Source organism: Gracilinanus agilis, chromosome 2 (genome assembly GCF_016433145.1).
Source record: "Gracilinanus agilis isolate LMUSP501 chromosome 2, AgileGrace, whole genome shotgun sequence".
NCBI lineage: Eukaryota > Metazoa > Chordata > Mammalia > Didelphimorphia > Didelphidae > Gracilinanus > Gracilinanus agilis.
In genome coordinates this window covers 291,095,341-291,117,189 of record NC_058131.1, presented here as the reverse complement: position 1 = coordinate 291,117,189, position 21,849 = coordinate 291,095,341, and the positions used below count along the sequence as shown (strand labels likewise).

At 36.8% G+C, this 21,849-nt stretch overlaps 1 protein-coding gene across 1 annotated transcript in view; it reads right to left on the bottom strand.

Annotated features, from left to right (window-relative positions):
* The window catches only part of BBS2 (Bardet-Biedl syndrome 2), a 31,925-nt gene extending 10,387 nt beyond the window's left edge, over nucleotides 1-21,538 (bottom strand). The window contains exons 1-8 of the mRNA XM_044661406.1: nucleotides 21,355-21,538; nucleotides 8,686-8,913; nucleotides 7,459-7,584; nucleotides 6,238-6,300; nucleotides 5,451-5,528; nucleotides 3,409-3,513; nucleotides 3,239-3,325; nucleotides 149-284 (exon numbers count right to left, since the gene is read on the bottom strand). Of these exons, the coding sequence (XP_044517341.1) occupies nucleotides 149-284; nucleotides 3,239-3,325; nucleotides 3,409-3,513; nucleotides 5,451-5,528; nucleotides 6,238-6,300; nucleotides 7,459-7,584; nucleotides 8,686-8,913; nucleotides 21,355-21,471 (940 nt within the window). The 5' untranslated portion in view covers nucleotides 21,472-21,538. The remainder of the gene's footprint in view (nucleotides 1-148; nucleotides 285-3,238; nucleotides 3,326-3,408; nucleotides 3,514-5,450; nucleotides 5,529-6,237; nucleotides 6,301-7,458; nucleotides 7,585-8,685; nucleotides 8,914-21,354) is intronic.
* Nucleotides 21,539-21,849: the final 311 nt, after the last annotated feature.

Below are 21,849 nucleotides of genomic sequence, written 5' to 3'. Positions count from 1 at the left end.
ATGCTTACTCTGCCACTAAGGCAACTCACCAAGGTCACACATCCAGGATATGTGAGAGTCCACACTTGAACCCAGATCAGGATTCCCAACTCTGAGGTTCTCTATCCACTATGCCATACTACCTCTTCCACAAAACATCCCAATTTACCTTCCCCATCCACTGAGCAGCAGATTAGCTGTATATGGCCATCCATCCTGTAATCTCCTTCCACCACACCAGCAACTGCTGAAGAAAAGTTGTCTTTAAAGATGACTTCCCCAGTTCGGTCATTGCGGGCATCAACCTAAAGGAGAAAAGCAGGACTTTTTATACATTATAAACCATAGATTCTTAGAATAAGGAGGTACTTGTTTAGTAGTCATCTGGCCCAGCTTTCAACCCACAAAGGAGTCCCTTAAGCAGACTGATTAATACTCCACAAAGCCACTTCTTTGACTATAGCAGGGCCACACCATTAAAAATTTTTTACTTATACATTTAGCCAAAACCTGCCTCCCTTCTACTTCCTGGATATGTCTTGACCCTCTGTCGGTGCACAGTAAAAATCCATTCCCCTCTTTCATTTAATATAGTCCTTGACATATTTGAAGATGGCTATCCTAAAACCTCCAAACTCCTTTGTCACATGAATAAAATAATTACAATGATTATGGACAGAAACAAACCTATGTCAACAACAAAAGAGATAATAAAGGATGAAATCTTTTGGGCAACAATTCACACTTTCTTTATTACAAAAAAATCTTCATGGGGCAACAAAATATAATGAATAGAAAACTGAGAATTAGGAAGACCTGTGTTCAAGTCCTACCTCTGATATATCCTGGCTATGTGACTTTGAGCAAGTCATCTAATCTCTCAAGGCCTCAGACAACTTGGTGAAATTGTAAGTTGCAAACAATCTCCATTGATAAAAGGCACAAAAATATAACCAAATAGACCTAGATAGGAGGATATCAGTTCAATCAATACAACTGCAAATCACCAAAACAATAATTCTAATACTGCTGAGAACTCCCATTTTGGGAATAGTATAACCAAAGAATAAAGTAAACCAACCATCAACAGCATGTGTCATTTTTATGGAATGCTTTGTTTGAACATATTAACAATGCAGAATTATGCAAGCATGAACCTTGGAGATGGTATAGTTTATAATGAGGATATGAACTATCTTGTACAGAGATAATAGCATACAAGCATAGCCTTCTAAATATGCTTAGCCCATTTCCTTTTAATTAAAGCCTAACTAGATCATGATCTCCATTATTCCTACTGGCCTTTCACAGATCACATGTGTGTTCTTCTCACAAAGAACATGACTGAGTGAACTTTTCATCTCTGTGTCTTTCTCATTTAAGTGTAACCAATGCATCAAAATGGAAACACGTTCCCAATGGAGAACACACAGTTCCAATTCAACAAAGAGGAAGCAACTAGAGAGGAAGGGTCCTTATTTATAGGCTCTGGCAGGGCAGATACTACCATATCTCCCCTGCCAGAGATTATTGGTCTAAAATAAAGAAACTGCAGGGGGAAAAACTGGAAGAAATAGCTCATTATCCCCAGGAGAGCTGGCCCAGAGTGAGAAGGCTCTAACTGGTAAATGGTGTCCATGGAGATATGGCAGCTATTTCAGCTGTCTCTATGCAGCTAACATTTAGACTTATCAACATATTGGAGGCTAATTCTGGCTTGGAGTACAAAACAAAATACATTGATTTTCAAATCATATTTAGAAAAATTCATAATTATCAAATATGAATGGAGAGGGGGAAGATTTAAGAATCATCTATCTTGGCCTTCATCTCCCACTCTCCCAATCTTAAAAACAAGGAAACTGAAATCTAGGGAGAGAAAATGACTTGCCCATTTCAGCTTTATTTAATATGCTCTATTTTTATTTATTACAACAGAATTCTTTCCATTAATTCTGAATTTACAGGAAGCATGCAAGAAAATAACATGATTAGTTTTCAAGGTTATAATTAAAAGACTAATAGGCAGGGACAGTGTAAAGGGTGAAAGGTACTTGGCTAGCCATAGTTTCTAATTCAGTCACTCTTTAATACTTATTTCAGAGAAAAGAAATACTTTGACAATAACATCCAGCTCCATTTTTAAGAGTTCTTTTAAAATTGTTAGTTTTTTGTTGATGTCATTTTTATATCATTTCCAGGCATATTCCCTATCCCATTCCTTGGCAAGCCTTCCCTCATAACAAAAATAGAAAAAGAAAAAGATAAAAAAAAATCCCCCCAAGATCAACTGCATCCTCCAGTATACAACATATTCCATATCCACAGTCCTCCAACTCCACAATAAAGGAAAATCACAGGACTATAAATTAAAAGCCAGAATGGGGATTAGGATCATCTACTCTAGCCCTTCATTTTACAGATGAAGAAAGTGAGACCCAAAAAAGTCACCAAGGACAAATATCTTTAACAGAGTCAGAATTTGAGCCCAACTCCTTGCTCCAACTATAGCATTCTATCTACATCACAATTTCTCAACCCTTTTCCAAAGTCAAGTTTGGTCAAATATACTTATGGTGTTCAGTTTTTTCTTCTATTTATATTATATATTTATATTATACTCATTGTTATTTAGTATCCCCCTGATTCTGCTTACTTTACTCTGTATTAGTTCATGATTCCATGTTTCTCTTAAGTCTTTATATTCATAATTTTTATACTTCAGTGTAGTGCAATGGATAGAGCACCAACCCTGGAATCAGGAAGATTTGACTTGAAATTTGACCTCAGATGCTTACTAGCTGTGTGAACCTGGGCAAATCACTTTCCCCGTATTTGCTTTAATTCCTCATCTATAAAATGGAGACACACTAGAGAAGAAAATGGTCATGGGGTCATATAGAATATGACACATATGAACAACTGAACAATAGCCCAAAACGTTTATATGCCATAATTTGTCTAAAGATTAGTAACTGTCTGAGCCCAGATTTGAAACCAGGAATCCCCAACTGTAGGCCTGTCTCTCAGTCCACTGAACTACCCAGCTGCTCTCCCCAATGTCTTTTTAAGATTGCTTACTATTTCATTTAGATAGACCTCTCATTTGCTCTAAGTCCCCATTTGGCTGAACTTGAAACAGCACATGCCACTCAATTTATACTGACATGTTTTACCTCCCTGTTGAGGGCTGATTCTTAACCAATAAGTTTTGGGAAATTATATTGAATTCTAACTAAATTATACTATTTAAACTTACTTTTCCATTAGACCAACCAGTGATTAGTTCACGTACTCCATCAGAATTAAGGTCATATGCATGAATGCTCATTGCATGATTCTTAGACTAAGGAAAAGAAAGAAACAATTAGTACAACTTTTGACAAAATGTACAAAGTTGAAGCACAACATTAGTTGAATCATACTAACTTTAATTCTCCAATATCGTGCTGTTTTGTCATAAACACCAACTGTGCCATTAGAAAGCGCATATCCAAAACGACTGCCATACATAGGACAAAGAGAAGTAATTGTCTATAAAAAGGATACACGAAAGAAACATATTATAAATTTGCCACTGAAATTCTATTTAATATAAAATAAAGATACAAAATTGCATATTTTGCTACATTTATGTTAAAATTGGCCTTGAGTGTGCATTCCTAGTGTATTTCTAACTTAGAAACAACTGATCAGATTTGTCTATAATTTTTACAAAGTTTTGTCCTTAAAGCAATAGTAAGCAGCAAAAGTTTTGGCAAATTATGAAGTAAAAACTATAATATTAAAAAGTAAGTGAAATTAAAAAGGAAATTAAAAAGAATGAATGCATATACAACAAAATTTATAATATGGACAATATGTTACATATACTCAGAGGTTCTTATAAACCTATTGCTCTTAATAATCCATAATAAATAAAGGATATCTTATAGTAACCCTAATTTAAAAATCTAACTTTAACATATTTGCATGTGTGTACTTGGCTATTTCTTTTAAAAATTGAACTGAAATGTTCTTTAAAGTGAAAAGAATATGGGGGGGGCAGAGATTTGGGGGAGAGGGAAAGAACATGAAATATGCAACTATGGGAAAATATTCAAAATAAAATAAAAATTTTAAATAAAAAAATAAAGTGAAAAGAATAAGTGTAGATGTTGATATTTATACTCAGTATGCCATATATCACATATATGTAAATAACATTATTGTGAGAAAAGAATTCATTAAAAGATATCTTTTGGAGCTAAAATGAATTGCCTCTTTAAGTTAAAACTTTAAACTTAATACTAGCACCCAATGATCCTGAAGTTTTCCTTTCTAATTCTAACTCTGATACAAAAATAGATTAAGAAATCAACTATATAATCTATTTTTTACATTATATAACTTCCTTTCCTCCTACATCATTTCTGCTGAACCACCTACTTCACTTAACTCTGAGCATAAAGCACTAATGTCAGACAGCAAAATTACTTAGCTCAGCATATTCTTTGGCAATTTTTGGCACTGCTCATCTGCCAAAAGAATTATGATTCTTCTAATGTGGAAAATGCTAACAATAACTGAGCCAGCAATAAGCTTTACTGGGGAAATAGTCTGTAAAGATGAACACTTACATAAAATCTAAATTTTAATAAATTAGATCTCACCTTCTCCAAAATCTCATACTAAAATTCAGAGAAGTGGAGGGAATTCAAAAAGTCATCAAATTCAACCCCCTCATTGTATAAATGAGGAAATTGAGGCACAGAGAGGTCAATCGTCTCGTCTAGAATCACATACTCTTCAGAGGCTGGTCTTCAAATTCAGAGTGTTCTTTATAAGATAGCATATACAACAAGGTCTATTAGTTCCTTATTAAGTCTTTAGTACTTTTTATTTCAGCAGATCTTTTAAAGAATTTCAAATGGAAAAGAATTCTTAAGTCATCTAGTCCAATCTTGGTCTGGATCCTCTGGCCCTTGAAGCTGCTGAGGAAGGCACAGCCTAGGTTCCCCTATCTAAGAGTTCTGGTCTGCTCTTCCTCTCTCACTCTGGGATAAAGCAGCAAGAGGCAGGAGGTTTGAGCTATGCTTGGGCCCTGGCCCCTGGCCCTCTGCCCCTCGGAGACACTGAGAGAAGCAGAGATTGGCTCTGGGCACCTACTGGATTTCTCTACAATATTCCCAAGAAACTGCCTCCCTCCACTACTTCCTATTATCCCTAATTTAAAAGCTTACACTGAAGAACTTCATTCTATCTCATTATCATACCCCAAACCCACAAGAAATATTGAACATTTGTTCACATATGCTCTTTAGTTTTGCTTGCTTCACCTATAGAGCAAACAATTTAAATAGGTTTCTCAAATTGCTATTTCTCTGTAATGAAGAAGACAGCACATCTTAAAGCCATATCAGACTTTGTCATGCCCATCTGTTTCAAACTAATTTGAAATAATGCTGACCTCTTTTTAGGTTCTCTCTTACCTCTGTTTCTGCCATTTCTGCCACAATTTCATCTTCTTTAAAAACCCTGATGTCAAAATCCTCAGACCCAACAAGAAGCTAAAATTAAAAAAAAAAAAACAGGCTTATTCAATTCTTCCAGGGAACAGGAACATAATAAAATTATGATAGCCCTTCATATGGCACTCCTTCCAAGATGACATACTGCATATCTGAAGCGAAATACCATTCTAATTCAAGGCCTGAAACATGTAATCCCACCTAGCAATCCTGACAAATGGAGGATAAGAAAAGCTTAGGTGCATACTCACAATGTGCACCCAAAAAGAATCCCTGGTCAGATCTTTTCATTTGTCAGCAACTCCTGATAGACGGAATCACTACATTCAAAGCCAGAGCTAAACATCTATGGACAAGTTAGAGGGTCATTATTCAAGTCCTAAAGTGGCTCCTCTACACATGGATATTTAAAAGGCTGACAATAAATCTTAATGTTTTTCTCAAGTCTCTGATGGACAAAAGAAGTGGAACAAAACTAAGAATAATCTTTAATTTGATTTTCAAGGCATCGAAGCACATTATAAAACTCTGTGATTGAGGTTTTAACTATATATTAATCCAATATTTCAAAATGACATAACGAGGCATCTAATTGATCAGAATAAGGAAGAAAGTAAAATGGGGCCTATCACCTACTAACAGGGTAACAAAAAAATCAGAATTACAATACTCATCTCACAACATTAATGTCAACATTACAAGAAAATTTTTCAGCCATCTACACAGAAAAGCCTCTTCCCCCACATACCTCTTTCTTTCCATCACCATCAAAGTCACACAATGCTAAAGAATGTACATTGTCTCCAGTAACCTAAAATAAAACCAATATTTGTTTATAAAATAAGACCAAGGATTATTACAGTTCTTTCTTGTCTTATTTAATAAAACTATTTTTGCTATATAAAGAAATGAGAGGATTTACTGAAGAGCCTAGTTACTAGTTAGACTCTTTTTCTATGTAGAAAACAACAAATATAAACTGTAATCAGGTTTGAGTCAATTGACTCAATAGGCCAATTATGATGCATACAACAATGATATTTATAATGTTAAGGTTTACAAAAGCATTTCCCACACATTTTATTTTCATAACAACTCTGTGAGGCAGGCACTAGAGGTACTTACTATTGGTTCCATTTTATAGGTGAAGAAACTAAGACTCAATGATGCTAAGTGACTTGCCTATGGCCACTTAGGAAATCAAGGTCAGAGCAGAGGCAGAACTAAAATTTAATTTTCTGGCTTAAGTCTAGTGTTGTTATTATCATCCCATCACATTATGGATACATAAATATACCTTCATATATGCACAAATACACATATACATTTATTTATATACAGATATATACACACATGTAAACACACACATTTTATGTAAGTATACACATATATAAAAACTAATTCTCCTTATTGTCTTCCTCCTGCTAAAAGTCTAGGGCAGTGATTCCCAAAGTGTGTGCTACCGCCCCCTGGTGGGTGCTGCAGCGATCCAGGGAGCAGTGATAGCCACAGGTGCATTTATCTTTCCTATTAATTGCTATTAAAAATTTTTAATAATTAATTTCCAAGGGGCTAAGTAATATTTTTTCTGGAAAGGGGGCAGTAGGCCAAAAAAGTTTGGGAACCACTGGAGTCTAGGGGCTACTCACAGATCCAGTTCCACGGGGCAGCATAAGAACTTTGGCTTATTCCATCTCTGACCTAGCCCAGATAACCTAGTTGCCCCACACTCATGGGGAATCACTATATTGATACTGGACTGACTTGGTGTGAACACCCAAATGACTTGGTCCATTGCAACTCAGGACTCCTGAGCCCAAAAGATTCCCCAACCTCAGTCTCCCCAGTAACTACCAAACCCAACAAGTCATGAAATATTTAAAGAATATCACAGGGAAGACAACTTACCAAAATTTTAATTTATCAAAATTCTTATAGGTATATAAAGGAAACTTTTTTAGCTTCATACCGTCCAAAATAGATCATTTCCTTCATGATCAAAGCCCTGAAGAGCACAATTTCCACCAATAATCGCAAGAGGTGATGGAATGTCTCCCAGTGTTCCAAGCACTATTGCATTTGCCCCATCTGTAACCTAAAGAAATAGTAAAATGACTCACACTGAACGCAAAACCAACATTTAAATGTGCGTTATTTTATATGGACAATCTACAAATTATCTAATAATTATTAGTAAGTAGCTGTTCAAAGTATTAGGTGTAGATCAGGACTGTCAATGAGGAAATCCAGGACAGAGAAAATAAGTGGCTTACTCGAGACCTAAGATAGCACCAGGATTAAACTCAGTCTCTTTTCTAAGCTCTATAACAGGTTGCTACAGTAAAGCCTTGGTCATCAGAACCCCTGGAAAATAAAGCATTCTAGATGGCTGCCTGTATTCCTTTATTCATTCAATTAAAAAAGATCTAACCACTTTGGATGGAAATTTTTCTAAAATGTATTTATATACTTCTCTGCCTTCTTAAACAGAGTACAAGGAACAGAATTTAACCTTTTCTTGATGTTAAGATCTTTAATTTTTATACTATGGCAAACATCCACTCAAATTCTCCTTCAATACCTCATTGTGATATGAAAGTAACCCTGGGTTCTGGAATATTCTGCCAACATAAAACACAGTCTAATAAATCCAACCAGGCTGCAATAGCTTCAAGCACAAGACCTTATGATAAGCCCAAGGATAACCCTAGCTAAAATGGAAGAGCATCTTCACTAAGTTTCTCTCAGAGTGACTGACTAATCTCTCACACATCACGATTCATGAATGCTATCTACACTGAAGTATAGAGGGTCAAAGTCTGATAGATGAAGGGAGTAATTACACTGATGACATCATAGATCCTTAAAAGAAACAAGATATCAAAGTACTAGAGCGATGCTCTCCAGGGCCCACTGAGGGTATATAAGACTGCTGACCCTAGCATTTAAGGACTGTGGTTTTTTGAGTTCTTGAGTCTGCTTTTTATATTTTTATTATTTCCTCCCTCAGTGTCTCAGTTTGATCTGTTATTTTCACTGCTGCTGGCATATCTTCTGCTTTCACTATTCTATTCACATGATAATGAAAGAGGGAATGGGTACAACAAATGAGATTATTGTCAGTCTCTCTATCTTTAATTTTAAAAAGTGATGTGAATAAATAGGTAATGAGAATTAATTACCATAAACTACTTGCCTCTCTGTAAAATAAATCTGAGTTGTTGTAAACATCATAGGCCAAAAGGTTAGTCTGGGTTCCCACCAGAAGAGAATCATATCCCAATTCAGGATTCAGGATTCCTGCTGTAAGACAGCTGACTGCCTGATTAATGTTGAGAAGGGAAACATCTGAATCAAGGGGGCTTTGGAGAAGACGAGATACATTTAGACGCTGGCTACGTGCATGAGGATTGTGAATAAAAACCTGCAAAAAAAAATTATGTTATTTCACCAAATACCAAAAATTTTAAATTGCTAACAATTCTAACCATTCTGTATCAACTAATAAGCATGAAAATATTCACCAAAAAAAGGAGCCACTCTCTTTAACTACCTGCCAAGTTCATAAATCAAACATTAATACAGAATGCCAAAATAGATAACTTTTAGTCATAACCAATATCATATGTGGTGTTGTTCAGACATTCAGTCATTCCCAGCTCTTCATGACCTCATATACCATACCATCCCTGAGATTTTCTTAGCGAAGGATACTGGAGTAATTGCCATTTCCTTCTCCAGTGGATTAAGGCAAACAGAGGTTAAGTGATTTTAGCAGTCACATAGCTTGTAAGTGTCTAATGCTGGATTTAAACTTAGGTCTTCCTAACTATAGGTTTAGTGCTCTATCCACTGAGTCACCAAGCTATCACTAGATATGTATGTGCATTTATACATATATAAGCTTACTTACACAAACATTTAGACAGATGCTTTAGACTGACAATCTGCCCAGAATTGAGAAACAGAAGGATTTTCTATTAGCTATTGGCAATTCTTGGTTCCTTAAGAGACTCAATAAATACATTTCTGTTGTTACTTACTAGTATAAATAATATGCAAGGCATCAGCAGTCCAAGCATCCCAGATGCTAGAACACCAATATTAATCAGCTTTATATACAACTATCCACTATTGTATTGGTATAATTCATGTACATTCCAAAAGATCATATAAGAAGCCCTTCCATAGATCTTTGATCCAGGCATCTACAAATCAGTCTCTTAACCTTAAAACATCCTGACCATTAGGATACTTCTGAGTTGTAAAAATTCTGTATCTTCCTTAAAACATCCTGACCATTAGGATACTTCTGAGTCATAAAAATTCTGTAACTTCCTTAAGTTACAGTCAATGTCACTGAAATAAAGAAGTAAATACTTTACCCAAGAGTGACCAATTCTAAGCATTACCAATATACTGTAGGAGGTGATCTTTGGATTCTTTCAATTTCTATTTTACTCTCTTATTCAAGAATATAGGGGCAGTTTTCTTGGATAATTTCTTGTAATATGACATCTAGGCTTTTTTTTGGTCATGACTTTCAGGTAGTCCAATAATTCTTAAATTATCTCTCCTAGATCTATTTTCCAGGTCAGTTGTTTTTTCAGTGAGATAGTTTATGTTTTCTTCTATTTCTTCATTCTTTTGTTTTGGTTTTATTATTTCTTGATGTCTTGTGAAGTCATTAATTTCTATCTGCCCAAGCTCAAGCATTACCAATATAACTAATTTGTGCTCTTTAATAAGTTACTTTACACATTCTCAGCCTTGATTTTCTCATCTGTAAAATGAGGGAATTAGACCAGATAACTTCTAAAGTCCCTTCTCCTTCTAACATCTCAGTCCTATGATTCTAAAGTACTAAAGGGATCAGCACTAAGTTATGAGAAGTGCCATGGTCTAGTGCATAAAGAGATGGTCTTAGCCATTAAGATCCAGATCCCAATGCTGAGTCTGGCATATACAGGCTGTATAATCCTGGGCCAGGTACAACTTCCCAGGCTGCCAGGCAGCTCTTTTTAAAAAATTTTTTTTAATATTTATTTTTTAGAAAAGTTAACATGGTTACATGATTCATGCTCTTACTTTCCTCTTCACCCCCAACCTCCCCTCCCCCCCCCATAGCCGGTGTGCATTTCCACTGATTTTATCATGTGTCATTGATCAAGATCTATTTCCAAATTATTGATAGTTGCATTGGTGTGGTAGTTTCGAGTCTACATCCCCAATCATGTCCACCTCAACCCATGTGTTCAAACAGTTGCTTTTCTTGTGTTTCCACTCCTGCAGTTCTTCCTCTGAATGTGGGTAGCATTCTTTTCCATAAATCCCTCAGAATTGTCCTGGGTCATTGCATTGCTGCTCTGTACAGAAGTCCATTACATTCTCCAGGCAGCTCTTTAAAACTATAAATTCAAGGCAATTGCCAATTTGCAATTGTGGAGGAAATATCCTTACCAAGAATTCATGATACCATTAAGATTATTGTAATAGGCCAAAAAAAGGCATTAACAACCACAAAATTCCTTACCATATAAAGGAAACACTGGTTTTAGAATGTAACTAACCAAGGATAATTTCATTAAGACTTTCAGTAATGCATGCAAAATTAATAAATAAGGAAATAAATCATATAATTGGGTAAAAAACTTACCAATATTCAAATAAAATAAAATTTTCTACTTATAATTTAAAACAAGATTATTTTAAGTATTATAAACTAAAGAGATGTTTTTAACAAATTTTCAACAGTATTGTTTAGAAGAAAGGGGAAAATGCTTGTACTCACCTTTACAAATATGGTCTTCAAACAACTAACCCTGGTACCACATCAAAAAACTATACCAAGTGTTCTTTTAGAAATAGACTATACATTCTGGGAAGAGAGAGGGTAGGTTGATAATGGGGTAAATCTTATATGTGGGATAATTAAAGTGTTTATGAGTAGATGCTAATAATTTTAATCTTTAAAAAAATCTTAATATAACATACCCATTTCTAAGAATTTTTCTCCAAGATTGGAAATAGTCAATTAAAAACATTTATTATGTTCCTACTTCGTGCCTAGAACTGTGTAAAGCAATGGGACACAAAGACAAAAATCAAGAAGCTTATTCTATCGGAGAAAAAACATATTTAGATATAAATATATTCAAAATGTATTTGAGTAAGGTAATTTCATTAATTATGAAAAAAGTATGAGAGAAGAAGTGAGAGTTATATCTGTATCTGCTATTGACTTATAAAGAATTTGGGGTTTGCTCCCCTAGTAATGCTAAATAAAAGCCATAGAACGGGATAATACTTCTCTTAATTCATTTTCTACTGTTTAATGTATGAACAAATCAAAAGCTCATACTAGAAGTAGCTAGGTAATTCAGTGGATTGAGAGCTAGGCCTAGAGACAGGAAGTCTTGGGTTCAAATTTGACCTCAGATTCTTTGTGACTGTGTAACCCTAGGCAAGTCACCTGACCCCCTTTTGCCTAGCTCTTGATTTGCTCTTCTGCCTTGGAACCAATCCACAATATTGTTTCTAAAATGGAAGGGAAGGGTTTTGTTTATTTTTTTTAAAGAGCTCATTATTACAGACAGAGAAGATGTCCAAAGAAGGACACACCAATGATTACTACTATGTCCGTTATCTTGATATGCTACAGATGACTTTCTATGTGTGATGAAAATGTGTAAGACTGACTCAATTTACATGAGAGTGAGTTGCAAAAACTGACTATCTTTGGGACCCAGATTAACCTGAAGAAACTGTCTGAAAATTACTGCCTGGCTGAAGTCCACCTGCCAATCCCTAATTCCATACCAATTCTCACAGTCTCTCTGGAAGGAGCTAGCCAAAAGTCCGTGTGCTTTAATAAACATATCTAATTTCAGACATGGTATCTCTGATTACAGAGCTTTTATTCCTGATATAAGACTCTTTATCTCTAATTGAGCTATTTCGGTATTACTCCTTGTTACATTTAACCTGGACAAGGCATCTGCGAGTGTTGCTATTCTATGCCACATTGTATTCCCAAGTATGAGAACTGATCTGTTCATGCTTGATATCATGCTAAACAATGTTACTGCACCCAAAAAATATGTATCATAGATATTTTTGTTTGCCCTTGCACATAGCAATCTGTTACCATTGTCCCCTGAGAACTCTCTGCCTATACCACTCCAGTTCCCTCCTTGGATCAGCCCCTTCTAGCCCTTTCCCACCTCCCTTCACTAAGAATTAAAAAGTAGCTACTGGTCAATTATTAAGTGCTTATTGATACTAGAACAGTTTTCTACCATGCACATATATGTCCTTTCCTAATAAATATTATCTTGATTTTAAGGCATCATATCTCTCAGTCATCTCTTGGTTCTGGGAAAGTAGAATAAAGGTTTCTAAGGGTCTTGGCACCCCAAAGAATTTGCTCTCCTTTGGGGGAAAGAGAGACATAAGTTCCATAGAATTAATGCCTTAGTTTACATTATTATCCTGCCCCTGCACCTAAGGAAATAAAAAGTATTCAGTATTATTTAGGCCTTTCTGAAGAGTTCTCTATATTCTTCACAATTTGGATTCTTCTGCTTTTCTTTTAAAAGTTCCCTTACCAATAGTTTGGTGGTCCTAGAAATCTAAGTTCCAGGAAAGAACTTCATTAAAGATATAATGACTATTCAGTTTGGAATAAACTATGCTAAAATATCCTTCCTCAGACTAGAATACAGAATGAAACTCAGAGGACTAGGTCAGTCTTCAGAGCATATAAAACAAGTAAGTCCCAAAACTATGCATCCTCGTCATAAGGTTTTGTCAGTCTCAGAAGTCATGTTGCAGAATTCTCAGGTCAAATGATTGGGGAGAACATTTTAATCAAACTTTTTTAAACTCTCAAGTTCCTATATTCAAGAATTATTTCTTTTCTTTCCAGCTATTTCACCCAAAAGATCCTACTTTAGAATAATTCTTAGAGGATAAGCACTCAAGTCAGAATTTAGTCTCCAACTATGTCTTTGAGTTACAACAGTGGTTTCCAAATTTTACAATGATGCCCTTTGTTTTGGGGGAGAAATTGTTGCTGCTCTCTCTCATTTTTCCAAAAACAATCTATGCAAATAATTATCTTAGCATGTGTTTTACTCAAATAGAACTAATTTATTATAATTTTATAACAATCTTAAATAATAAAAATAATGTAATAAATAGTTTTACTGTTAAGATTTATAATTTTCATTTTTGTTACAACAAATAATAATTGTAATAAATAATATTATGGTGATTGGCAGCTTGTTTTTTGGCATAAAGTTTCTTGAAACATAATGAATGAATGAAAATGCAATTACTAAGTATTTATTGTGTCAAAAACTATACTAATAGAAGGGGATTCAAACTGAAAAATCAAGGCAGTTCCTGTTCTCAAGACACTCACACTCTAAAAGAGGAAGGTAACACATTAAAAAAAAGTTTTAAGTATAGGGCAGGCATAAAGGCCCAGAAGGCCCAAGGTGGCATGGGCAGATGGCAAAGCCCAGAACTCTCTAGGTTACATAAACTGAGGAGAGAGAGTACACACTGCTTTAGGGCAGACATCAAGACATAAAGGATCACAGAAGAAAGTGGCAGAGTAGATAAAAGGCCTGGTGATACTCCATCTCATCAGGAGGAATGCAATTTTTTTTTATCTCATCTAAGCCCTGAGTAGTCTCAGACTACTCATCTGAGTAATCAAACAGCTGGAGAGAAACAGGAAAGAAAGGGGGAAAGTATCCTAGGTGGTGGACTGAAGTTGGCAATAGGAAAAAGAAATAAGGGAAAGGGACTCAGGAGGATAGTTTAAGGAAGAACCAAGACAGAGGAGTGATAGGGAGGCACTATGGCAGGCTCCCGTGTCCAAATTCCTCCAAACAGATATAGAAAATGCAAATCCTGATGTGGAAATCCAGAAAAAAATCACAAGTCATTTACCCAACCAAGCAGAAAATAGGTGGATAGACAGAGATCTGCAGACACTGGCTCAAGGTAGAACATTCCAATACCCAGGGGAAAACAAGGGCAAGAATAGGACCCAGAAAATAGGGCTCCACCAGACCCATAACTGGGAACCACAATGGAGAGACAGGTACCAATTAGCAGTTATGTTGCCTGCTACATAGTTCCGGGTCACAAACCCAACACAGAGTGAGAAGAGGACCTGCATGTCAGATGGCTGGTATACCCAGGTAGGGACGCCTTGGACAGTATCCCAAGAAAAGAAGTTCAGAAGCCAGTGGCAGCAGAGTGGATCAGACCCCAGGCCCAGAGTAGGGTCTCACTGAGGAAGTGAGGAGAGATAAGCAAAGCAGGAATCCCAGACCAAAGGGGAATCCACATTTCTGCCACTCTGAATGAGCTTTTTAGATGGCTGACGGGCAGAGTTCAGCAGTAGTCATCTCCTGCAAAGACCCAAACCTAGGTCAGCAGAAATTTAAAAAACTCAGACTAAATGGGCAGCAATCAGACTGTGCCCTGCATCAGACCTTTTTTGTAAGTCCTCAGCCTGTCCTTAAGATCCTAGAAAATACAACACTCAAAGTCCTAAGAAAGTAGGAACAGGATTAGTCCAGACCTTCCCTCCAGAAGTACCACAGAGTCCAGATCTAACATAAAATATAAAGTCAGGAAATAGGCTCAAAAAATAAGCAAATAAATAAACAAAAAAAGAACCCAACATAATGAGATATCATGATGACAGAAACGCACAAGAAGAGACTAACTCTAGAACTTCTACAATCAATGAATGCCTTAGAGAAAAAAACAGCTTAGAGTCAGGCCTAGAGACAGGAGGTCCTAGGTTCAAACCCAGCCTCAGCCACTTCCCAGCTGTGTGACCCTGGGCAAGTCACTTGACCCCCATTGCCCACCCTTACCAATCTTCCACCTATGAGACAATACACCGAAGTACAAGGGTTAAAAAAAACAAAACAAAACAAAAAAAAAAAAACAGCTTAAACACAAACTCAATTAGAATCCCTGGAATGACATGAAGAATGAGTTTTAAAAAGTAATTTAAAGATGCTTTTACAAATAGAATAGACCATTTAAGGAAAAAATTGGAAAGAAATAAGGGCAATAGAAGAAAAAATTAGAAAGGGAATTAACAGCATGGCACAAGGGATATAAAACCTTGCTGAAACAACAAACTGAAAAATACACTCAATGAAGCAACAAGAAATAGTAAAACAAAGTCGAAAGACTGAAAAAATAGATGAAAATGTAAAGGTAGCTCAGAACAAAAACAACTGAACTGGAAAACAGATCAAGGAGGGGAAAAAATTAAGAATAACAGGACTATCTGAATATCATGACCAAAAGAGGGGCCCAGACTATATTTCCAAAAAAACCTATTAAGACAAATGCCCAGATTTTTTAGAACTAGAAAGCTAAGTGGAAAAAGAATACACCAGGCACATCCTAAAAGAATCACACTCCCTACCACCAAAAAAATACGTCCAGGAACATTAGAGCCAAAATCCATCTCTTCTGGGTCAAAGTAAAAATACGGCATGCAGCAAGAAAGAAAGAATTCAAGTCCTGTGGAGCCACAGTAAGGATCACATGTGATTTAGCAGCCATCTAGAGACAGCTAGATGGAACAATGGATAGAGCAGTGGGTTTTGAGTCATTAAGATTGAGTTCAAATCCCGCCCCAGACACTTACTAGCTGTTTTTACCTTAGGTAAGTCATTTATCCACTGTCTGAGTTTTCTCAAATGTAAAATGAGGATAATAATAACACCTAGTTAGCTGTGTTGTTGTGAGGATCAAATGAGATAATATATAGTGTTTAGCACCATGTCTGGCCCATTGTAAGCACTATATAAATTCTAAACATTATTAGTATCATTATTTTGATTATTATCACTATGAAGAAGCAAAGAGCTCTGAATGCTATATTCTAGAAGGCTATATTAGGCTTATGGACAAGAATACCTAACAAAACTGAATATAAAGCTACAGGGGAGAAATTGAACTTTAATGAAACAGAGGATTTCCAACCATTCCTGAGTTGTGGAGAAACTTTGAAATTCAAAGACAGAAATGAAGGGAAACATTAAAAGGTAAATATGAATGAATAATAATAAAGTAATAAATAAATATAAACTACTTACATTCAAATATGGGAGAGATGATATATGTGTCCACTCTGAACCCTATAATCATCAGGGTTCATAGAGGGAGTCCAATTAGATAAGACCTGGGAATGATTGTTATACCTTGATGATATTAAGAAGAGAATGGAAAGAGATAGGAAGAGGAAGACATGGGGGAGGGGTGGCCACGGGGTAGAAGGAAAGTTGGAGGAAAATTATCTCATGTAATTAAGGTATATAGGGTAAACATCTACTACATAAATAAGGAAAAGGGATTTGGGGGACAGTAGCTAACACTTAAACTTCACTCTCATCTTAACTGGTCAAATGAAGGAAGAATACACACACATTTGGGAACAAATATATTTTACTCAATAGAAAAATAGGAGGGAACAGGAAGAATTAGGAAAGGAGAAATTAGAGGGTGGGCAGATTAAAGGAAGGATTAGTCCTAAGTGAAACAAATTCTAAGAAGGTAAAAAAATGATTATTGTTCTTTTTTAGGTGTCAAAGAATGGGAATCCAAGGGGATGTTCATAAACTGGGAAATGGATGAATAAGGTATGGTATATAAATATGATGGAAACTACTGTCCTGAATTCTTATCAGCAATTTGATCAAACAGGATTTCAGAGGACTACTAATAAAACAAGCTATCCATCTCTTGAGAGAGAAGTGAAGGACACAGTGCAGAATGAAACAAATTGGATATGGCCAATGTAGACAGCAGAAGTAGTTCATCTGCCCCTGACCATTTAACATAGATAGGTCACCTGATCCAATGGAAATAATCTTTAATTATATGACAACAGACTTCTCATAGGTTCTTTTTTTCTAAACCCTTACTTTCTGTCTTAGAATCAATACTGTGTTTTGGTTCCAAGGCAAAAGAGCAGTAAGGGTTAGGCAAGGGCGGTTAAGTGACTTGCCCAGCGTCACACAGCTAGGAAGTAATAGGTTCTTTGTCATCACTCTCTGCATGTGCACATGTACTATATTCCATTCTATATGCTATGTAACAAATACTGTGTGTCCATCTATCTTAGAGAGAATTATGAGGAATTTAGAAATTAATCATAGATTCTTAAAGCTAGAAGGAATCTTAGAGGTCATCTAATCAAATCTCCTAATTTTACAGCAGAGAAAACTGAGACCTAAAAAGAATAAATGACTTGCTCAAAGTCACATCACTAATTAGTGGCAAAACTGGGGAATAAAACTTAAATCAAATTCCCAACTAATTTCTCTTTCCTCTACAGATCAGGTATAGGGGCTCAAGATGCTGATGGCTGATTTGGTAAATAAAATCAATAGCCATTACTCTGGTCATTATAAATGTGAATGGTGAGGTGCCAAAATCCAAAAAGCATCTGATGTGAGAAACTTCTGAAAATGACAGGTATTTTTAGGACCTATTATTATCATACCATACTTCCTAAAAAGGAAACAATTAAGATACTTAGCAAAGAGTTTTAGCCTTCTCAATGATGGAGGAGGGGCAGGAAGGAGGGAGTGAATTTTGAACTCAAATTTTTTTAAATGAATGTTAAAAAATGTTTACATGGAATTGGGAAATATTTAATGAAATAAATAACAATGTTAAAAAGAAAAAGAAGACAATCCAATTTCATTCCCTGGCAGTGTTTTACACATTCTTCTAAGAAATAGACATTTAATAAATCTTTGATTGAATTGAATGACTTGAATTATTTGACGGAAAGCTACAAACATCTACGTATTTAAATCTCTGATTTATTTTCCTAGTAACAAAGGTGTGTAAACTACAGTAGAATTTTAAGGCCAGATCTCTATCAGAAAATTATCCCACTGATATCTGAAAAAGAATTAAAACTCAGCAATCCAAACATTTTATTATTAGGATTAGAGATTAAGTTAGTTCTATTTGAATATTTCACTTTTCAACTAAATGAAGTTAACCAGTTATCTGGCAGAAGAAAGTGGTGAAAACATTCAAAGATTGGAAGTCAGGACTGAACCACTGCTTTCTTCTCAAAGACTGGTGTCTTTAGCAAATCTTGAGCTCTAGTCCTGCAGGCCAGGTACCTATTGGCCATCTCCATCTAGACACCTAAAGCTACCTTAAACTCAAAAAGGAGCTCATTACTGTCCTCCAAACAAACTGCTCTTATTAATTTCTTGAGAACCACCATTCTTCCAGTGACAAAGGTTTGTAGCCTTGGAATCATTCTCAATTCTTCCATTTCCCTCACTCCCAGTATCCATTCAATTGCCAAGTCTTATTTTACTCTATCCCAGAAACATATTTCACATCCATCTACTTCTTCTTACTCACAAGGTCATCACCTTTGCCCAGGCCCTCATTACCTCTCATCTGACAATACCTCCTAATTGGTCTTGCTGAATATCATGTATGCACTCTCCAGTCTATATTCTACCTATTCTACCTATAATCCACAAAATTGCTATTTCTAAAGTACAGGTCTGACCATGTCATTCCTGCGGTCCAGAAACTTCAATGGTTCTCTACTGCATCTGGGACAAAATACAAATTCCATTGTTTGGGATTTAAAGATCATGGTTTTATATCTAGAGAAGCCAAAGAGGCCAGCAAGTTCAACCTTCTCATCTTAGGTGAAGTTAAATAACTTGTAGAACTTCTTCATTACAAGTCCAGTGCTATACTACTATACTATATACTATATACTATATACTATACTACCTCCTATATCTTTCCAAACTTATCTCACATTATTCCATTATGTTACATGTCATCTAAACTGGCCTACTTGCAGTTTCCCATATAATATTACATTCCACCTCCTACCTCCATGGCCTCCCTTTTCACCTCTGTTTCTCCACATCTCTTGTTCCTTTCAAACTTTAGCTCAAATAACATTTCCTACCGAGGCATAATGAAGTGGATACAATACTAGGCCTGGAGTCAGGAAGACCTCAGTTCAAATCCAGACTCAGATACTTATTAGCTATGTGATCCTTGCCAAGTCACTTTGCCTCTGTTTGCCTCAACTGTAAAATGGGGATAATAGCAGCACCTACTTTGCAGTAAAAACAAACAAAAACACTTAGTATGGTATCTAGCACACAGTAGGGACTACATAAATCTTTATTGCCTTCTCCCTAAAGGAAATCTTTCCTGATGTCCCTAACTGCTGTACTTCATACATATCTACCACCCATTCCCCCCCCAAAACTTTATATTTATCTATGTATATGTTGTTTCTTTTACATTCCCCCTCTCCCTCCTTCCCCAAGGTCAGCTACTTCAGGTCAGGGACTCTTGATTTTTGTCTTTATATCCCCAGCACATAACAGGGACTTAATAAGTGTTTGTTGAATTGAATTAACCCTCAACTCTATTCCATTTCACTTGTGCTACAATTTGTAATGGGTAGAATCTAACTATTAATGTCAGAAGCCCAAAAGTTAAGATCTGTATTCCAGTGCCTTCTCTACTATTTAACCTAATTTATGACTATAGCCAAGTCCCTTCACTGATTCCTGACTTAAGAAGATGAAATTCTTCACCTGCCAATATCATGGATATGGAGACAATATAGTTGAATATGAAAAGATTATTGGAAAGATTCCTTTTTTAAGAACTAGTAGGCAAATGAGTTCCAAAGATGTGAGTGCAAGTTAGTGGCCTTAACTTTTGAATGTCCCTTAAAATATATGATAACAAGCCTAGAGTGCTTTGCCTTGTTCTGGAGTAAGCAAGAAAGTTTATACCTAGTTTTCATGCTAAAAACTGAAGCACAGTGCCTGGCACCATGGAGGTACTTAATAAATGCTGGCTTAATTTAAATGAATCACAGTGAATTGAATTGATGCCTGCAGGCAATATGGCAGAGTGAGAAATTACAAGTGGATTTGGAATTAGGAACTGGAGGGTCCGGACAAATCCTGGTTCAGCTGTTTTTAACCTATGTGACCTTGGACAAATCATTTCTCTGGACGTCAGTTCCCTCCTTGGTAAAATGATGATACAATCTCTAAGGTCCTTTCCTTTTTCGAAATCTTAAGATTCTATGAAATACTGAAATATTGTATTAATAGCAATCAAGGCCCCTTTTTGGTGGAGAATCCAGTGAACAGCTTGTCTGTTATCTAAAGTCCCTCTACCTGTAGTCAGGGAGGTTGCACATCAGGATGGAAGCAAGGTGAGAATTTTTTGGTCACAGCAACTCTTCAAGATCAAGTACTATTATCATGGAAAACAATATACCTAGGTGAAAGAATTTCAACCTGGAAAAACCTGGGATATCACCTTAGTTCATCCTTCATTTTACAAATAGGAAAACAGGCCCAGGTAACCTGCCCATTTCAGTTAGTAAAACAGATGGTATTTGAAGCCAGGTCTGGCAACCCTTTGAAAACCTGAGGTACTCAAGTAATATTTCCTTGTTATATACTTGTGTTATATAATATATACACGTATTATGTAACAATATATATCCAGCATCCGGGAGGGGAAAGTGAGGGGGCGGTGAGCTGTGAAGGAAGCAATGGAGGTGTGCGCTGGGGAATTATAATTATTAATAATAATAATGATAGTATGAGCCCTCTAGCTCCATACTGCTGTAGCTGGGGTTGCCTGGCAACTATGCCTGAGGAGGGTGAGGCAGGGAGAGTCGCATAAAGGCTCAGAGGGGAGGAGCATCAGGGCGGGGAGGACAAGGGGAAGAGGTGCTCATCCTCCATCCCACCGTAGGTCGCGGAAGGCTGTGCCCCTTTACCTTGCCGGCTTGGGTGGCGGCCGCCAGGCACGTGTGGGTTCCGTCGTAGCGACCCACGGCCACCATGCGCGGGCTGATTTTGTGGCGCAGCTTCAGAGTGAACACTGGCAGTAGCATGATAACGCCGGCAGCCACTCCTCTGGCCCCAGCAGAGCTCTCCCGCTGGGATGGGTCGGGAGGGTGACTGGGCCTAGCCGGGCTCTAGGAGGGTCCGCCACGGGCAGGAAACCACGCGGGGCGGACCCAGTACTCCATCCGCGGCCTTAGCCTGGACCTACCCCTCCGTCTCAGCTCCGGACTTATCTCCGCCCCATTCTCCCTCGGCCCCGCCCTCGCTTCTGGCCTGCCAGGCTTCCGTCTCTATTTTGTCCTGCCTCCTCCCAGGCCTAATGGCACCGCCCTCTTCTGTTCTTCCTCTACTTTTGCGACAACCACGCCCCTCACTTCTAACCGCCTTAGCCTACGCCCCGCCCCTTCGACTGCCATGCCTCCGCC